This window comes from Haliaeetus leucocephalus, unplaced genomic scaffold (genome assembly GCF_000737465.1).
Source record: "Haliaeetus leucocephalus isolate CR32 unplaced genomic scaffold, Haliaeetus_leucocephalus-4.0 Scaffold234, whole genome shotgun sequence".
NCBI classification, from domain to species: Eukaryota; Metazoa; Chordata; class Aves; order Accipitriformes; family Accipitridae; genus Haliaeetus; species Haliaeetus leucocephalus.
In genome coordinates, this window is record NW_010972670.1 from 69,064 (window position 1) to 87,743 (window position 18,680).

At 36.5% G+C, this 18,680-nt stretch overlaps 1 protein-coding gene across 1 annotated transcript in view; it reads right to left on the reverse strand.

The window, feature by feature from the left end:
- Nucleotides 1-18,680, reverse strand: part of BBS9 (Bardet-Biedl syndrome 9) — a 162,814-nt gene that overhangs the window by 22,705 nt on the left and 121,429 nt on the right. The window contains exon 20 of the mRNA XM_010568001.1: nt 2,005-2,187. Within this exon, the coding sequence (XP_010566303.1) occupies nt 2,005-2,187 (183 nt within the window). The remainder of the gene's footprint in view (nt 1-2,004; nt 2,188-18,680) is intronic.

Sequence of the window (18,680 nt, forward strand, 5' to 3'; positions counted from 1 at the left end):
TCTTTTTCCCGTGACCATAAGTGGTGAGTGATCCCTCCCAGTCCTTATCTGGACCCACGAGCCTTCCTTTGTATTTTCTCCTCATCCCACCGTAGCTGGGGAGGGGGGAGTGAGCGAGCGGCAGCATGGTGCTTTATTACCGGCTGGGCTTAAACTATGACACCATTGTGCAGAATTGTTTGAAGAGTAAATAAAAATTCTTCAGAGTACTTTCCTTCACCAGCGTTCCACTCAACTGCTTGCAAGGAAACCTGAACGCTAGCTAGGAGCTTCTGTCTATAAGTACTATTGGTACATCAGAAGATTTTCCCCTTCCCTGCCTAAACTTCTCCTTAAATTGCATTCAGATTTCTGTTGTACCTTAACAACTTCAATATGGCACATATTTCCGTATTTTGTAAAGGTTTCATTTCCATTTCCACCTCCAGTTATTGCTGGTTTACATTTTTCATCCTGGCTGCTCTGCAGGATGTACATCTTTACAATATTTATGTGAGGTCTTACAGCTTTAACATTAAATATTGTTAACTACTATATCAAAACCACATTGAGATATATACGGAAGTGATATCCTGTATTATAGGATACACAACAGATTTCACCATGTTTTATCAAAACATGTCAAAGCAATGCAATTCCTGATGGCAAAATTAAAGTGAGTCACACAAAAAATGGTTGTTTGGGCTTTTATGAGATTCATATGAACTTTCTTTCAATTCCATTCACGGGTACACATACTCCTCAGTTGTGGAGCTTGCTTTTTCAAGTTTAAATGAGGACCTAAAACAAATCTCGACAAAACCTTTTTGCTTTGCCTGCTAAGGGTCAATACCATGTAAAATGCCAAAACACTTTCAACCCCCCAGCAGAAATTGCAGATGATTCTAGATTCACTTGGAAACCAGCACAAGCTTTCTAAATGGCCACAAACCATTGTAAGTATTCCAGGTATGTACCAAAATCTGGATTCACTGTACATTGCAAAAACCCTGTGCAAAGCATGAAAATTAAAATTAATGTGTACTTAGATAATTCTTATTTTAATCTATAGAAGTAATTTGTGAAAAGTTATGCAGTATACTTTATAGTTCAGATACCTAAAAGAAATGGTTGAGATGTATTAATGTCAGAGTTTATTTCTCTTCTAACTGTGGCACACTATCTTTAAGTACTTTATCCTAGAACCTAGTAAGAAGGCTGGACTTGAAACTAATTGAAACTAACTTGAAACTGGAGATCAACTCTAGTTGTTTTAAGTTTAGAACATGCCTTAATTCAACTAAAGCAGTGTTTAGCTGGGGACACCTTGGGTGAGGACAGAATACAGCATTATCTTTCATTACAGACCATTCTCCAAATTTTGCACACAATCTCACATAGTCACACTCACGAAATCAGAGCAGAATTTGCAAGATACCTACACAATGCAGGACTATCTAGAGCATGGTTTAGAGAATACAGGTACATTATCTATTCACAGTATTTTCTTTGTATAACTTTCATCCATTATATAAACCAATGTGCAAACACTGAAAACAAAGTACGGCAAATGCTTAATAGATTAAATATATTGTATTACTGTGTGTACACGTCTATATTTTATAGTTCTATTGGAATGTGTGCATGTGAGTACACATGTCTGTGTATTATATAGCATTTATGTTAGTCTTCAAAAACTTGGGGCTATTCTGTTTGTGCTAACAACTGGACAGAAGCTAAAACCAGCTAAACTTACGTGAGACACTCCTACTTGGCTTGATAAGTAAGGCTCAAGCAGATGTTAAGTGGTATCACTTATATCATCTCATGAAACATTCTATAATCTACTCCTACTTTCCCACTTTCCTGTGAAACCAATGTAGTTTGCATCAAACACCTACTTAATAAGGCTACTAAATCACTTCAAAGGACAGTCTTCAACAAAGTACGTGGGGAAATATGTGAATTTAAGCACTTAAAGCTCTGTCAATGAGCATTTTTTGAGCAGCTCTTACAGATTCTTACCAGCTCTTGTGTATCTTCTGCTAATGGCAAAAACGTAGCTTCCAGAATAGCAACTTGATCAGTGCTGAGCTTCTGCCACAGACTAATCAGCATAATCACCAGATGGGTGGCACTTTTCAACTTTGTGAATGCCTGGAATATGTTGGCTTGATTTTCTTCTGCTGCATCTGCTAGAGCTATTACCTGCAAAAATTACAAATGTCTGTTAAGTATAATTTTACCATCCATGAACACTCAACACTGAAATTACATTTGGCATATTCTTGTTTTCCTTTAGAAGATCCTGAGGAATTCTGTTTTCCATAAACACAAACCACAGAGTACTAAATGAGTTACCATTTATCTAGATTTTTCTTTTGCATAGGCAATTTCAAGTCCATATGGCAACAGGATTAATCCATCTGGTACAATCAGTGTAGAAAGGATTCTGTTTAGAGCATATTCTTAAGGCATTCCTGAAATTGATCCCCATCATATCACATAATACATGGTAACAAACTAATTTGCAGGTCTACACCACACAAGACACTAATCCCTATATGACCAGCAAGCCTACTGTATTAATAAAAAAACAATACATTGATTTTATGCAATTAAAAATGCAGTATATAATTATTTCCACATGAACGTAACCGCCATTTGTTATTTTATTAACTCTCGGGTCCCTCCAGATTTTGCACTAGTTGCTTCAGCTTTTATGCCAAAACATAAACATTATGGATCATGTATATGAAGGCAATACCACTTTAACTGCCAGACATTATGAAAGAGTTTGCAAAATAAAATAAAATGCCAGATTCACTTCTAAGTTGGTAAGATAGTTTTGCTGAGTACTTCAAGATGGGGAAAAACAGAAGAGCTATTATATGATATTCTACTCAGTTCAGAAAGAACTTGTCATTGTATATAATACTGTCCACTCGCAGCATTACAAAAATTGGTATTTTGAAAAATATTGCTATAAATGCTTTCTTTCTTGAAATACAATGTTTAGACATTTTCCACCACAGGTGAAAAGTGAAGATGACAGTGATTTCAATATGCAATTACTATCATTTCAATATGACAACAAGAGATTTTCCACGGTATTTGCACTGAATTACTTCAACTAAAGGAAAGGAACAAAGGTTAGGGGTTTATCCGGGGGGACAACTTACAAGACCTGTTCTCTTGAATGCCATTACATCTTCATGTTGTCTGAATAATATTTGGCCTACAGCAGTGCCGATTATCTTCACTGTCATTTAAATCAACACAAAGCACCTCCCTCAACCACTTTCTCCTTCTGTTTATTTATCTGCAAAATGGGGTAATAGGTGCTTGATTGGAGTTGTGGAAAGCCTCACAGAAATGCAGTTAAAGTGTAATTAGTATTACAACAGAATTTACAACTTTAAACTTGCAGAGCTTGATCCACTAACATTTGGCAACAGAGGGAAAATGAAAATACTATACAATGCATCTTCAGCTGGGAAACTTAGCCAACCAGCTGTTAGCATTTGGTGGAGGAAAACTATTTCTAATCTGCAACACTGGCATTAGAGATATGTGTGTGTTCCCTCCAGGCTCCCATGTGACTGGGAAGATAAAGAAAACAGAATTTTAGGGAACTATAAATATGAAACATTTCAAACAAAATGTGTTGATAGCTTTTAGTTTAGATTTTAAAATGCAATGTTTCCAAATAAAATGGAGAACCCACAGGACACTTGTGAGTCCAAACACTACATAAATTAGAGCCAAGCAACTAAACAAAACAACAAAAAAAAACCCTCAGCTAACCAGGCAAAGGAAAAGTGAGAGATTAATCCCAAATAGTGAAAACCAACACGACATACTTTGGTTGGAGGAGGGTAACAGTATCACAGACACATCATCTGATGTAATCGTGCCCGCATTCAGTTTGGTCAGACAAAAGCCCTGATGTTTTTCATACCTCATGTTCAGTACAAGGTGGAGTTCCATATTGCAGTTACTTTTCAAGAGCTGTGCGTGACAAAGCTACAGGATAAACGCAACACTACATAGCACCCTACATCAGTAGCATCTGACCAGTGTAACCAGTAACTGTATGCACAACACAGCTTCATCTTTCTGAGGAGACAAGCAACAACAGTAGACAAGTTCTCCTCAGTCTGATAGTGCCCTTCACCTATCCTGTTCAATATGAGCATCTGAGAATTTTGGGAAGAAAAATATTCTAAGATGAATTTTACATACTGATGACAATCATCAGTACGCTTCCTATAATACCATGACTGGATGGGACAGTGCAATGGATAAATTCAGAATTCCTGGAATTTGGAATACAGGCAAGTTATCTGTATCCTATTACGGATAATGCTCAGCTAATATCAATTTTGCTAAAGAAGCAGGCAAATACAGTTGCACTTGTGCGACAACTACCTGAACCCCACTTACACAACAAAGCTAAAGGATACCTTCTAGACTGAGTCATTATGAACTCCTAGGTGGTCTCTCATGCTGCGCTATATTTCAACTTACACTGTACTGTATAGCTCAGAGGTATAAATCACATAGAGAAGTAACTGACATGGCCTTTTACCTTAAGAATTCCTCATTTCAGAATTGGCTTTGTTTCTATTTTATAGCCATGAACAAAGGAGATGCTCACCTTTTCATAGGCTATAGATGTAAAACAAATATCCCAGTCCTTCCGAACAACACCTAATGTACCAAGCCTATAAGCTATTCTGAAAGCAGCTGCACAAAAAAAACTAAAAAGTACAACTGTTAAAAAAGTTTGTCTTTGGTACAAAATTTTACAGTTCTGAAGGCACAATAATACAAGACAAATATTATACCAGGGACAGGCCTAAGTTTCTAAAGGAGAAGCGCAGTCTTGGAGTGTTGCAGGTCACTGAAACGTACAGCAATTAACTTATTATATGACAGCTTATACACAAGTTCTACTTTACACTTGCAGAGAAACTAAAGAGGGAAAAAAACATTTCTAAGTACTAATTATTATGTAAATAGATGAAGAAGTGACCTAATAGAGCTTTCTCAGGTCTGGACTATCCAGGATAATACAATATTAATTACCATACCATAATGTAGGCACACACAGTCACCAACATTTTTAAAAAGTCTACACCACAGACAGAAAAAGGTTGTCAAAACAGCACCCTTTGAGATATGCTGAGAACAGAAAGCCAAGGCAACACAGAAAGCAGCTGGAAGGGACTAAAAATAACTTTGACAATACATGGTTCCACAGTAAATACTTAACATGAGGGGAAAACAAGAAATCACTCCTCACAGAGGAAAACTACTCTAAACATCTCCCAGGACATCAGCTATAAATTTTAGAAGTGTTCTGCAGTTCTTCATTCAAACACTTGCAGAATTTAAGGATGAGTAAGTTTTAAAAACATGACATTCACATTTTTAATTCTTTTACTTTCACCTGAACATTATGTCTAGTTGTATTTTACAACAGTTGAGGCATCCTGAAGAGACTAGGATTTCAGTTTGCAACTATTTTCACAGGGTAGGTGGAATAATATATTGCAACTGGCAGTCCCAAGTGTAGCTTAGATGCAGATTTGTAGACAAACTGCAAACTATCAAGTAAAAAGTCCATTTATACTGCATAAGGCCTATCACTGCCTAGTTAATGTTTTTCTTTCTCTTTCTTTAGTATCACAAAGCTTTCAAACAAAGAAAACTAAAAATAAGGTTTTCAAACTTTCTTTCTAAAAGCAATGGAGAAAGGAAAGTGGCTGATGCAGGAAAGATTTAAGAGGTGCTGGAATGGGTTGAAAGTACAGTATCGAATATATATTTTTACAACTGATCAAAACTTGCTTTTCTTTTACATCCTTTTATGTTTAACTTTTTCTGACAAAATTCTTGCTCTGTTCCAAAACACCTACCTACAGCAAAGTAAGGCAGTTGTTAATAAAAGCATGCTGTGAAAAGAAAAGAAAGAAAGAATAACTATTCTCTAAATTAAGATATTTAAGATTTTTACTAAATTTCATATTCACAGTTGCAAAGGTAGAGCTGAAATCCAGAAATATTTTTATAATCTTGAGAACTTCACCCCTCAACGCTATTACCAGGATTTGACTGCAATAATTTCCAAGCATAGTGCATTTCTCATGTTTTCAGCCTTAAGTTTTCAAGCAGAAAGATTTCTCTCTATGCTTATTTCATTGCTAAGCAGACCTTAGAAGATGTCAAGCATTTGAAAACTGTAAACTAATGGTGATTCAAGTTTTAAAAACAATCAGATTTCTCCATTTTTAGTGCCTACCTAAGGATATTTTTTTAGGGCATTGTTTAACATTCAGCAATAACTTCAAAATTACTAATCCCTCTTGAAAAAGGCTTGCAACATACCCACTCTTGTATATTCAGACAAGTTTCTTGGGGCAGTAATGAACATCACTCTCACAGGCTTATTCCAATAATAAAAAACAACCATACAAATACAATTCCAAAAATACAAAATGTCTTCTTATTAGCTGGCTAGGAAGTTGAAGAAAACTTTGAAAAACTAAAGGGCAAGAAATTAGTTCCAATAAACTTTCTTTTGATTTGGTAGTATATTTTCTTGGAGACCCTAACACCATTGGGACTGAAGACTCTCACAGGTTTTACGCCATATTCTAAAATGGAGAACAGGAAATGTGGCTGACAATTTGTTCTTCTTTTTTTAAAACAGCCAAGAAAAACGTAACTGTTCACCACTGGTGAAACTTTAGCCAACTAGTCTTACTGTCACCTAGTTCTATCACACTGGATTCAGCTTCCAGTAAATTTGAGGTATCTTCACTTTTAGCAGAAATCAAGTTGGAAAAGAATGGAAGTTTGGCATTTAAGGAACACAGAATCTCTTTACTTTTCATCCACAGCACTTACGAGCAAGCCTTCTATGCAAAATTTGTTAAAATATGAAAAATAACATCAGAAATGTAATTATTCTCAAATGGACACAGGGATGATGAATTATCAAGGCTATTATGTACTCCACAGTAAATTAATCCATAATCAAAGCCTTTATACCTGGTTTCAAAAGAGCCATTCTGTACACAATTATACAAGCAAAAACAGAGATCACAAGCTCACAGGTCTCTTCTGGCAATCTTTCTTATGGAGTGCTTTATTGCAAGGTAGTTAATTGATCCGACCCCTTCCAACTATTTTTAAACAAAATTAGATCTTCAGAATGCAGGGTTTTAATGCATATAAAGCAGAAAAAATAGAGATCTGAGAAATGCTAGGATGACTGCTTGTTCATTCCCATTGCAACAGGTCATTTACTACTACTCTATTTCACACTTTCCCCCATTCACTCATTTTACAGAAGGAAATACAACTCAGTTACTAAATCTATAACAAGATCTAACAGAATTTCTTTTTTTTTTGGTTTTCAGAAGTCTCCATCACATATCCTTGTTCACATAGAACATGTACGCATTTGAAGTCAAGTATTTTCTTCCTTACAAGCCCCTTTGTTTACCTTGCACACATGGCACGCAGACACATACAAAAGCTAAGACACCAGCAAAGCAAACATTTAAGACAGATAAGACAACATAAGCGATAATATCAATTTAATTAAATCCTGAATATCCCTTATTCTTGGAGTAAACTTTTTTTTTTAGCGGCAATTCTCAAAGTAGTTTACAAAGTAACAAAACAGTGATTAGCAGCCTGATTCCCTGTGCAGACCATCTCACTCAGCAACCATTGTGTGCACAGCTTTTGACAGGTGACTAAAGCTTTATGGAATGCAGGCAAAGATATCCATGTCAGAGAGAGATCTTTATCAAACACTCCATCACCAGAAAGAATAACCAGGTCAGTCCCGCAAGGCAGCACTTCTAAATGCTGTGGTGTTCCCACAGCGCTGCAATCCGTATGTGAGAGGGCACGTTGGGATTAAGTACCTCAGGCCAGAATTATCTAACCTTTGTAAGAATGCTTCAGCTAGTGCTAACCATGACCGCAGTTTTTAAAACTGTGGCATAGGCCCACCATGATGACAACAAAGCATCAATTCACTAGGCACCAAATACTCAACTTTCAAGTGAAGCTCAACATGACCTCAATCTAAGAAGACAGCAGAGACAAAAGACATTGCAGCATGACGACCCATGCTTTATCTGCATGCACCCAGCTACCTCCTGAAATTCTATTGCCTCACTTGACAAATGTGAAATAACTGATCATCACAAGTAACTACTATAGCAATCTGTGCCTCTGGAAACTAGAATAGACAGATTAAGGAAATACTCAAGGTTGCAAGGGAAGTTGTGTGGTTTTGTTTTCTTCTATGTTATTTCCATGACAGAATCATCATTAACAGCTCTACTGCACCTTTCTAAATTGAAATTTGCCACAAAGCACTATCATCTACAAGCACAACAAAGGTTACAGTTTAAGATGGCAGTTAAACACTCTTGTAAGATCCAAATGGATGTTCAGAATCCTCTTTTGAGACTTCACATATATTAAACCTGTGTCTTACCTCCACAAACTAAAGTGACATAGTGGATTATTATCATGGAGAGTCACGCTGCAACAATGTTAATAAGAAAATTTTTTGGGATAAAGTAACTATCATTTCAGCTACACAGAGTCATAGTAGTATGAATATGGTCAGTTCAAAAGGAAAAAGAGATCTCTACCCTTTTCATTTTTCTGCTTTAGAACACTCGATAAGAAAACAGGCTATTACTTTGTCTTCAAAAGTGTCTCTTCCCCCAGCTTTTATCTATACCACTATACTCTTAACTAGAAATTGTTTTGAAAATTACAGCAAAATATTTAGTGGGTTCAGAACCCTGGGCACCTGAGTGCACTATCCAAAAGTACTTGATGGTTAATACATTTAAACTCAAATTAAAAGCCTGATAGATTGCTGTTACTCTGCTCTGTAGGGAATTTCTATTTTGTCTGGACTAAGTATTTAAACAAGCTATGACAGTAAAATCCAAGCATGAAGACCACCTGGTTAGCTCTACTTTAAATGGGTACAATCTAATCAAAAGAAGAAGATTCATATTCCTCTTCATATGCATAAATCAATTTTGAAAATTTTTCTGTCTTAGCAATACTGAAGTAGTGGCAAAAACCTGCTTGTTTGCATCACTGTTGCCAGTTTACTGGTTTTATTTAAATACATCTTAGTGTTGTATACTGCTACCTATCATTATCTGAGAGCTTCCTTGTTTAAATCCATGGTAACAGAAAAGAAGAATTCCTGTTGTGTCTAGTGTTCCATCTGCAGTAAGGATTACAGTTAGGATTATTTTAACTTGATTAATATACTTTTCTCTATTTGCTTGTTTGTTTTTTTTTTCCAAAGGGGTTTAACATTTTTGGGAAGCCAGATAAATTAATATGGTCAATATGAATAATACGTAGAAAAAAATTATTTAAATACCTGACACTTGACCTCCTCTTGATAGCCTATCCATGAGTAAATATTGCAGCCAGTTTTGCATGTGAGTAATTGCTTGTTATTTGGTACAGCTATTAAATACCAAGATGGGGCAAAAAAAAAATTTTCTTGAACAAGGCTAAAAACACATTCAAAATACATATAATACTTTCCAATACATTTAGAAGCAAGTTCTACATTATAAAATCCAAATGTAAAAGTGGAGTTATAAAATTAGTAGCTTATCTGAGTGAAATAACATCTGTTAGAAATTACACAAAACCCAAGAAACCAGTGAGTTACAATAAACCCTTTAGTTACCCCTTCAAAAGAAAAGTTGCATTTAAGCATAGGGATATGCTAAATAACACACATATGTCACAGAAATTCTGATAGTAAAAGAATATTGAAGACAGAGTTTCACTGTAAAGCTGTGGTTGAACTGGCAGCAATGTATAAAAAAATACAGCCAAATATTAGCTAAATGGATACAGAGAGGTGGAGAGCTTGGTTTATATCACCAAATAGATGTTATCATGTAATGATGACCAAAAAAATTTTACAACAAAGGAACAAATTTTAAACAGTGAAGTTGCATGGTTTGTATATTAAAATAAGCTGTGAACCTAAACAAACAGTTTAAAAACCTAACAAGGGCCTCATCCTGCAAATTTCTAATGGTATTTCAGTCCAATGGGATCTACGGATGGCCAGAAAATCAAGACAGACCCATTAAATCCTACTTCTGCAAACATTAATATACAGTGAAGTTCAATGGGTAAAATCAAGGGTTTGCTAACTCCAGTGGGAACATTGCATTGCTTCAGTAAAGGCAGGATTTCATCCTATTAAAGACCACTACTCTCAGTGTGATCAGTCATATGCACCTAGTAGGAAAAAAGCATTTGCAGCATGTTAGATATGAGGTGATGAGTGTAGTTTTAGAAATCAACAATAAATGCACAAATCAGTGCCTCCCAGAAAGTACACAGTAAAACACATCCCCTAAATCAGGCTCATCTCATATTTATATTTTATTATAATAATGAAAAACAATAAACATGTTGACAAACATCTTAAATGGGTTAATAAAAACAAATCCAACACGTAATATAGATATTTTTCCATCTGTATAGACAAAGCCATTCCAGCAAATTCTATTCCAACACCTTTAACAATAAAAGTATCAATATCAAACAAATCAGCAAGCCAGTCAAGACAGTGAAGTTCTAAGCTAAATTCCAAGCAATTAAACTTGCCTACCCAATCCCACTAGCAATTTTGGCACTTCTGCTTTATACTGAACCACCTGAGGAAATTTCCAAACTCCCCATTCAGGTTGAGCTAGCATATAATTTTAAGTGATCAGAAAACATTGTGGTTGCTAACGTCGTGTCTGGGAGTAACAGTAAGACTCAGAATGATTAAATTAAAATAATACACCCTGGAAACAAATTCTAAACATAGCAACCAAAGAAAATGGATTGCAGGCTAATTAGAAGCTCAAACGTAACTAGAACACTAATTTCAGGACATCTCTCATTAAAATTACTTTTCTATTTTGAAACACTTTATAGAATTTCTCTTGTCGTGGTTTCAGCCCAGCCGGTAACAAAGGACCACGCAGCCGCTCGCTCACTCCTCCCGCCCCCCTCCGGTGGGATGGGGGGAAGACGGAGGAGAGGAAAAAAAACAAACCTGGAACCTCGAGGGTTGAGATAAAGGCAGTTTACTGGGACAACACAAAGAAATTACAACAACAACAACGGTACTAATGAAAAAGTATACAAAAAGAGTGATGCACAGTGCAACTGCTCACCACCCGGAGCCCGACGCTCCGACGCTTCCCCCCACCGAAAGTCGAGACCACCCCCCGGCCCGCTCCCCATATATATACTGAGCTTGATGTCACATGGTATGGAATAGCTCCTTGGCCAGTTCAGGTCAGCTGCCCCGGCTATGCCCCCCACCTCCCAGGTTCCTGTAAAAATTAACTCTATCCCAGCTGAACCCAGGACACTCTATGGTTAGCAAAATCTTGAAAACATGTGCCAGTATATTTGGAAATAAAATTGGCTTCTCAAGTCAAAGTGCAAAGGTCACAAAACATCTGAATTGCTTGCTTGAATACCTTGTCTTTGAATTACAAGTTTTCCATAATTTCTTCTATTTTTTGTTCTAAGACATAACCATTTCAAAACAAAAGGACGATCATGATGAAATGCAGGTTTTATAAAACTCAGTCAAAAACACATTCTGTATAAAACTTCAAGAGAATTCCGCAAAGAGATTGGAGTTCACTATAGTTTACTGGATTTACTAGCAAAAAAAAAAAAAAAAGAAAGATGGTTTCAAGAGTCATTTACTGAAAGTAAAAATTCATTGTTCATGCAAGGTGCCACAATGGTTTCATACAAAGTAGACTCTTGCATTCCTCCACAGATGAAGTACAGCACAGACCACAATAATGCTTGCTCCACAACACCCCCCAGCAAATAACCTTTACAAACTTGAGCTGCACCCTACTTCATATGATATTCAACTTCTATGCTAACAGTTATTGCCATACAGGTGCAATTTTCTCTGATGCAGATTTCATTTTATGGGAGCAAGACAAGTATTGATAGACTAAAAATATCCTACTGCCAAGTCGCACAGCAGCTAGACTTAACCTAACAAAGAAGCAGCAAAGAGCTTATCATATTCCTGCCTGGAACCCTCCATCTATACAAAAAGAAAGAAAATAAAAAAGGAACCACCTGAAGTAACATTACAGTGTATTCAACAGCAGCTCTTCAGGTGGTATCAAAAGAACATATATTTTTAGGTCACCAAATTCGTTGTGCTGCAGATAATGGCCAATGATGCTCATTCTTCTGCACACCTGGAACTGCACCTTCTAACTCTCTTCTCTCAAAATGCCAAATTAAGAAAATTCCCACCTGAAATACCCTGCTAATTCACAAGCACAAAGCCCACAGGAACAGAATCAGGTGCAGTTTTCTTTACATGCATACCTGCCCTAGCCACACAATAAACTCAGGCAGTGCATTCTGCCAGTTAAGCCTAGGAGTTAGAACTTAAAACTGAAATCAAAAAATAAAACCAATATAAGCAAATATTCATCCCCCAAACTGGTTCATCTTAAGTTCAAAATAAGACCAGCTGCAAAACTAGTAATTATTTTAGTGCATAAAAATTATTTTATCACAGGATTATTCTGGTGAAGTAAGTATGTCTCACCACAGGCTATGGTTTGGTGTCCAGTATAGTAAATGCCAACATTATATATGCATGTAAATATTTACAGGATTGGGGCTTTACTATTAATCATAACATCCTTTGTTGTTCTCCTGCTGCACTTCTAAATATAACTGAAGTTATATGGCTTTCTAAAATTCATTCCAAAATACATTATTTAATGATGCACTTATAATCTCTTAGCCTTTGAGAAATGTCATGAAAAAAAGAGTTCAAAATCAGCAGTATAGGCAAAAGTCCTTCACCTATGGCTTTGGAAATATGACTTTTTCCCTACTTTCAGTAGGGCAACTGCTAACTCCACTCATATCCCACATTGCTGTTGTTTTCCTTAAAATAAATGAAAAGACAGAAGGGTTAACAAACAGATTAAAGAAACTCCTTCCAATATGTTCAGCACCAATTCTCTACTGAAAGAACAGCTGTGTGGCAAACTTGCCAATTTTTGAGATAAACACATTTTTCACCTAGCCTCACTACCTATGTACCCTGGTGTGCTGACAGAAAAGCAAGACAGTTCAGGCCACCTAGAATTAAAGGGGGAACAATCTCTCACCTTCAAAAAGCCTTTGGAGACACACTCAAAAAGATTCAAAGTTCAATTCAAGTCTACTTCCTAGAAGAAAGCCATTTTTTCCATAAAGGAAAAAAGTGTTAAACAGCCTACTATCAAATGCACAAGAATTAATGCATTTATATTGCAGCCTTCCATGCAAACATTTCATTCCTCAACTTCTCCTTTATTCTAACAGGCAGCTGAGTCTATGGAGGAGATAGGACAAGATGTGTAATGTCTGTTTTAAGTCCTGCTGACCTAGACTAAGATTCCCACTGGGGCTGCTAGAAGTAGGGGAGCAGAGGAAAAAGCAAGTGTCAGGTACTCTTCAGTGTCTGAAATGTGATAACTAACCTTGTAACTTTCTTTGTTTTAAATCTAGAAAAATCTCATTGCCTGAGCAGAAGTCTATGGATAGTTCTACCGTGTAATATTTGGATTAACAAATAGTACCCTCAATGACATAGAGCAGGAAAAGAGCTCGTTTTTCAACACTAATATATAACCACACACAAACGCGCCCCACTAAATTATTAACAAATGCTCTTACCGATTTTGGCTAAGATAGGCTTTCTGATAAGAAAAGATTTTCCTTTCAAAAAAAGCTCAATTTAAACACTTGTCTTGTTCCCCTGATGTACAGCTGAAGGTCATGCCCTGGTTCTGTCAAATCTAATAGTTTTAACTTAGTTTCAACCATTACTGGTTGTAACAAGATGTATTCAAAAGTGTGTTTATGTTTGCTTTATTCTATTGCATCAAAGTTAGGAAAACACATCTGGGTACCGTACATTGTAGCCACACTGCAGACCAAAAATCCAGATAAACGTTTTGTCTAGAGAGATGACTAAATAAGTTGGCCAAATATCAGAACAAATTCACTTTGATGTTTCAAGTTGGTGGAGCTCAGAAACATGACCTAAGTTATACAGTTACATCCCCTGAAAGAGTAGCAACCATCTCTTCCTTTAGCATCTGCTGAGAGGAAAAAAAAAAAAAAAGCAGCATTCGTTATGAATGATGGCACAACTTAACATGAATAAAATCATAGGAACCTAAAGAAAAACATTTGTCTACTTTCACTCATATTCATGAATAGTTCATATTCATACCTTTTTTAGGACCACCTCCAGTGCTTGCCTCCACCGTTACCAAAAATGCCTTGGAGTCTGCTTAGGAGCCCATAGAGAAGGATGGCATTTGAGATTCACATTGCAGGTGCACACAGCTAAACTCAGACTGCATGGACAGGTTCCACGTAAGCAATTCCCTCAGAGTGATATGGAACCACTTGTCAAAAATTAATGATGAAAATATATAAAAATAGATAAAACTTCATATGAGGTGTAGAACTAACTGAACTCCATTGATCACATAAGAAAGCAGACAGCTGGCACGTTAAATGATAGGACTGGAAAGAATTACTGAGCACCATTCCTGTGGGAAGTAGTACTAAAGAAAACCTGCTGTGCAATGAGAATATGAACCAAACATTCTGTTCTTTTCTAAATGGAAAATTCCTAAGGGAAAATATAAAAGAAAAACCATTTCCCAAAGGAAATAACTCCATTGCAAAGCTTACCGTTAAAGGAACTGGAGGAAGAAATGTCTTCTACCCTCACGAAGCAAAGAAACTATGAAGAACCAGGAAGATATGCAGCCTTGCTTTCTTTTGGAGCAAATACAACATAGCTGTTTAAAAGAGAGTGAGATCCACAAAGACAAATTCTAACATGAGGTGGCTAGTTTCCCTTAATTTCCTCTATAAACTGTGGAGGGACCACTGCCTTTTTCTTTTTTTTTTTTACCGTAGAATGTATCTAACTTTCAGTGCCTCTGACTCCAGAAGATCCTTCTTTCTCTCCATTGACTACAGAGGAAATCTAACTTCTCTAGAGGAAAACCGCTTTTGTGAATCTCGCTCACCCATAGCATAACAAAGCAAACCCAATCTATTCAAGAGACATGCATAAATGATCCTTTAGCAGTAAATACTGTAATAAAACATATGAGAAATAGTATTAAAGGACAATTTCATCTCATTAGAGTCAATCTTCATTATCAATAAGTACCTTTCCCTGAACTTTATTGAAATAAGCAACTGAATAACAGACTTTAAACAAGATGTTGCTATGCGCTTAAGTACTCCAGTATAGATGTATTCTTGTGCCTCACCATACTGTACATCAGGACCCCCTTAAAATTTCTCCCTCCTCTATACAGTTTGTCTTTCTTCTTCCTTAAAAACAGCTATAAAAGTTGGAGAACATTAAAAATTTTAATTTTTACAATATCGGCTATCCTTAATACAGAATTTGTAGGCATGAGTTAGTGATCATTCTGTAAGTACTAACAAGACAGGCCAAGAGTAAAATTTTTGCAACATATATGCTTATGAATGGCATTTTTTCCACAGTGTTCACAATACTTCAAGACAGAAGTAAAATATAGAGAACAGCCAATTTCATGTGATCAGAGTGGTTTTCCAGATTTCCATTAAAACTAAAGTACTGAATTCAAGGGAACGTTTTGAAAAATAGTAACTTAACACTGCACTGAGTATTGAAGGATCTTGTTTGAATTTTTTATATTTACAAGTTAACAAAGCATAGTAACCAATTTTGTAATTTAAATACTGGTAATTTCCCACACAGACACACTTTGGTAATTCTACATAAGGGGCATTTCCAGCCTTTCACTACCATCTGGAGCTATTTCCATTACTTTCTACAGGGAAGTCTTTCAGTTAAAGGCACAGGTTCTTTCCCACATCACAGACAAAGATAACTATACACACGCTGAGGTTTCCTCAGCTAGCAGTTTGACTCCCTCTGTACATACTCAGTTGACAAAGCTTTAACTACCTTTTTTTACAGCAACTGTACTTCACTTACTCGATTAGCATTCTTCATCTCAGTAGAATAACTGAACTGCCAACATAAAGAGCCATGGCAGGTGAAGTAGTTTCAAAAATATATTAACAACCTGTATCCCTGAGTTATGTGTTTGTGAAAATCTCACTCTTCTTCAAAAGTATGCATCCAGAAAGAAGCTCTCATTGCTTTATTCTGTAGCAAAAAATAAAGCTATCCCCAAGACTGTCAGGTCACTTGGCACTACGTTAAGCCTCTAACAGCCACTTAAGGCAGAGAATAGAGCAATGACTACATCGCACCACTTACCAGCCGTCCTGTTGTGGACATCAGAGACACACCTCAAGTAACTCCTTAGGATCAAATACAAAGCTATCTACAATGTAGTTACGTTCCATTTTCCACAACTCCTGTTTGCCGGGGACAGTCCATCTCCTGTAAATGACTACAGAAATCTACCTTTCCTCCCTTTACCCACTTCTCTTCAATGTACCCTTGAAGGATAATAGGTGTCTTGAGGTGTGTACACAGCAAGGCATGAATCGTCAGTGTCAAACTCAGGTCTTCACCTGACAGCAAAAGCATAACGTCCAAAGTAAAGTGAAAAAGGAAAATAGGAATAAATAAACAGTTCCAAGCAGGTTACACAGTGGTATTCACCACAACCTTTTCTTCCGCATAGTAGCACAATACTAAAGACACAAAATTCCCAACACTCTCCCTCACTGTGAATAATAACATGTTTTAAATCTGCAAAAGCAGCCAAGAAAGCTGTCCACAGACAAATTAACCACAGACATTTTAGTTCCCTTAAGAACAAAATTTTAGTACATTTGGCTTTGGATTCATGATCTATACAACTCAAAAGTTAAATAATTCTGGCTATAAGTAAACCCAAGCTTTACCTAGAAACTGTTAAGAATATTTATTTTCCCATTGAAACAAGCCATCCCAACCTAAGTCTATATACCACATACTTCTGTATAAAATGTAAAATACAGTTTAAAAACAAGCAACACAAATCCAAAGCAAACCAGTATCCTTTATTTGGGACTCAGTTGGTTAAAGCATCAGGTTTAAGAAAGGATCGATGAGAGAGTTGTTGTTTGGACCCTTGGGGGCCCATCCACAGAAAACAAAGTTCCACTACTTCAACTGACATATGAACAAGGACAGCATGTAAACACAATACCATATTGAAGTTATTTTGTTTTCCATTTTCTGTGCCACAGATAAGACATATTCCTAGTATTAAAAAAAGCTACAGGTAAACAAAATTTTGTGATAGAGGCAAGTGATTTTAAAATACCGTCAAAATGGTTATTCTCTGTTTGAACCTGAAGTTTCATCATGTCCTGGGTTCAGCTGGGATAGAGTTAATTTTTTTTTTACAGGAACCTGGGAGGTGGGGGGCATAGCCGGGGCAGCTGACCTGAACTGGCCAAGGAGCTATTCCATACCATGTGACATCATGCTCAGTATATAAAGGGGGAGCAGGCCGGGGGGTGTGCTCTTCTTTTCGGTGGGGGAAGTGGCAGAGCGTCGGGTCCCGGGGAGTGAGCAGTTGCACTGTGCATCACTCTTTTTGTATACTTTTTCATTAGTACCGTTGTTGTTGTTGCAATTTCTTTGTGTTGTTCCAGTAAACTGCCGTTATCTCAACCCTCGAGGTTCCAGGTTTGTTTTTTTTCCTCTCCTCCGTCTTCCCCCCTATCCCACCGGAGGGGGGCGGGAGGAGTGAGCGAGCGGCCGCGTGGTCCTTTGTTACCGGCTGGGCTGAAACCACGACACATCACAAGCAATAGTATGCTGAATTCACATAGCAAGCAAGTTTTGAAACAGAATACTATACATTGTAGACTCAACTACAATATGCATCTATACTATAAAAAACAAAAGTATTACAAGTAAGACTTAAAAACTACAGTTGAGAACACACCTCACATGCCTCTGTGTCCTGGTTTCAGGACTGAGAGTCACAGTGCTTACGTGCCAAGTTATACACAAAAAGGCCTATATGTTCATTAGAAAGTCTCACTGATGTGGTCAACACTAGGGCAAAATGAACCACAAGTTGGGGAAAAAAAATCATTGTATCCTGCAGTCATCTATTCTAGTATGTCCTGAACACTGTAAAATTCATTAATTTTAAGAAAATTTCTTAAATACAGAATATGTAGGTCAAACTTCATAGTCTTATTTTTTTTCACAAATCTAAAAACATGGATTTTTGCTCCACAGTTGTTCTATAGTAAGTCTGTAAAAAATTAAATGTTGACCAATTATAAAAAATAAAATTGTCTCTACATTAATAAAGCCAGAAATTTTCCTTAAGTCAGAGAAAGCTTTCTCACTGACTTCAGCATAACTGAGATTTTAGACAAGGAATCAAATGCAAAATGTAAACAAGCTAGTAAAATACATTTCCTCCAATATATAATCCTAATTCTTAACAATATAATTATATAATAATAATATAAAAATATACTAAATACATGTAATTCTTAAGATATAATTCTATTCTTAAATAGCAATTTTCTGTATGTAGATAAAACATATTCAGCCTCTA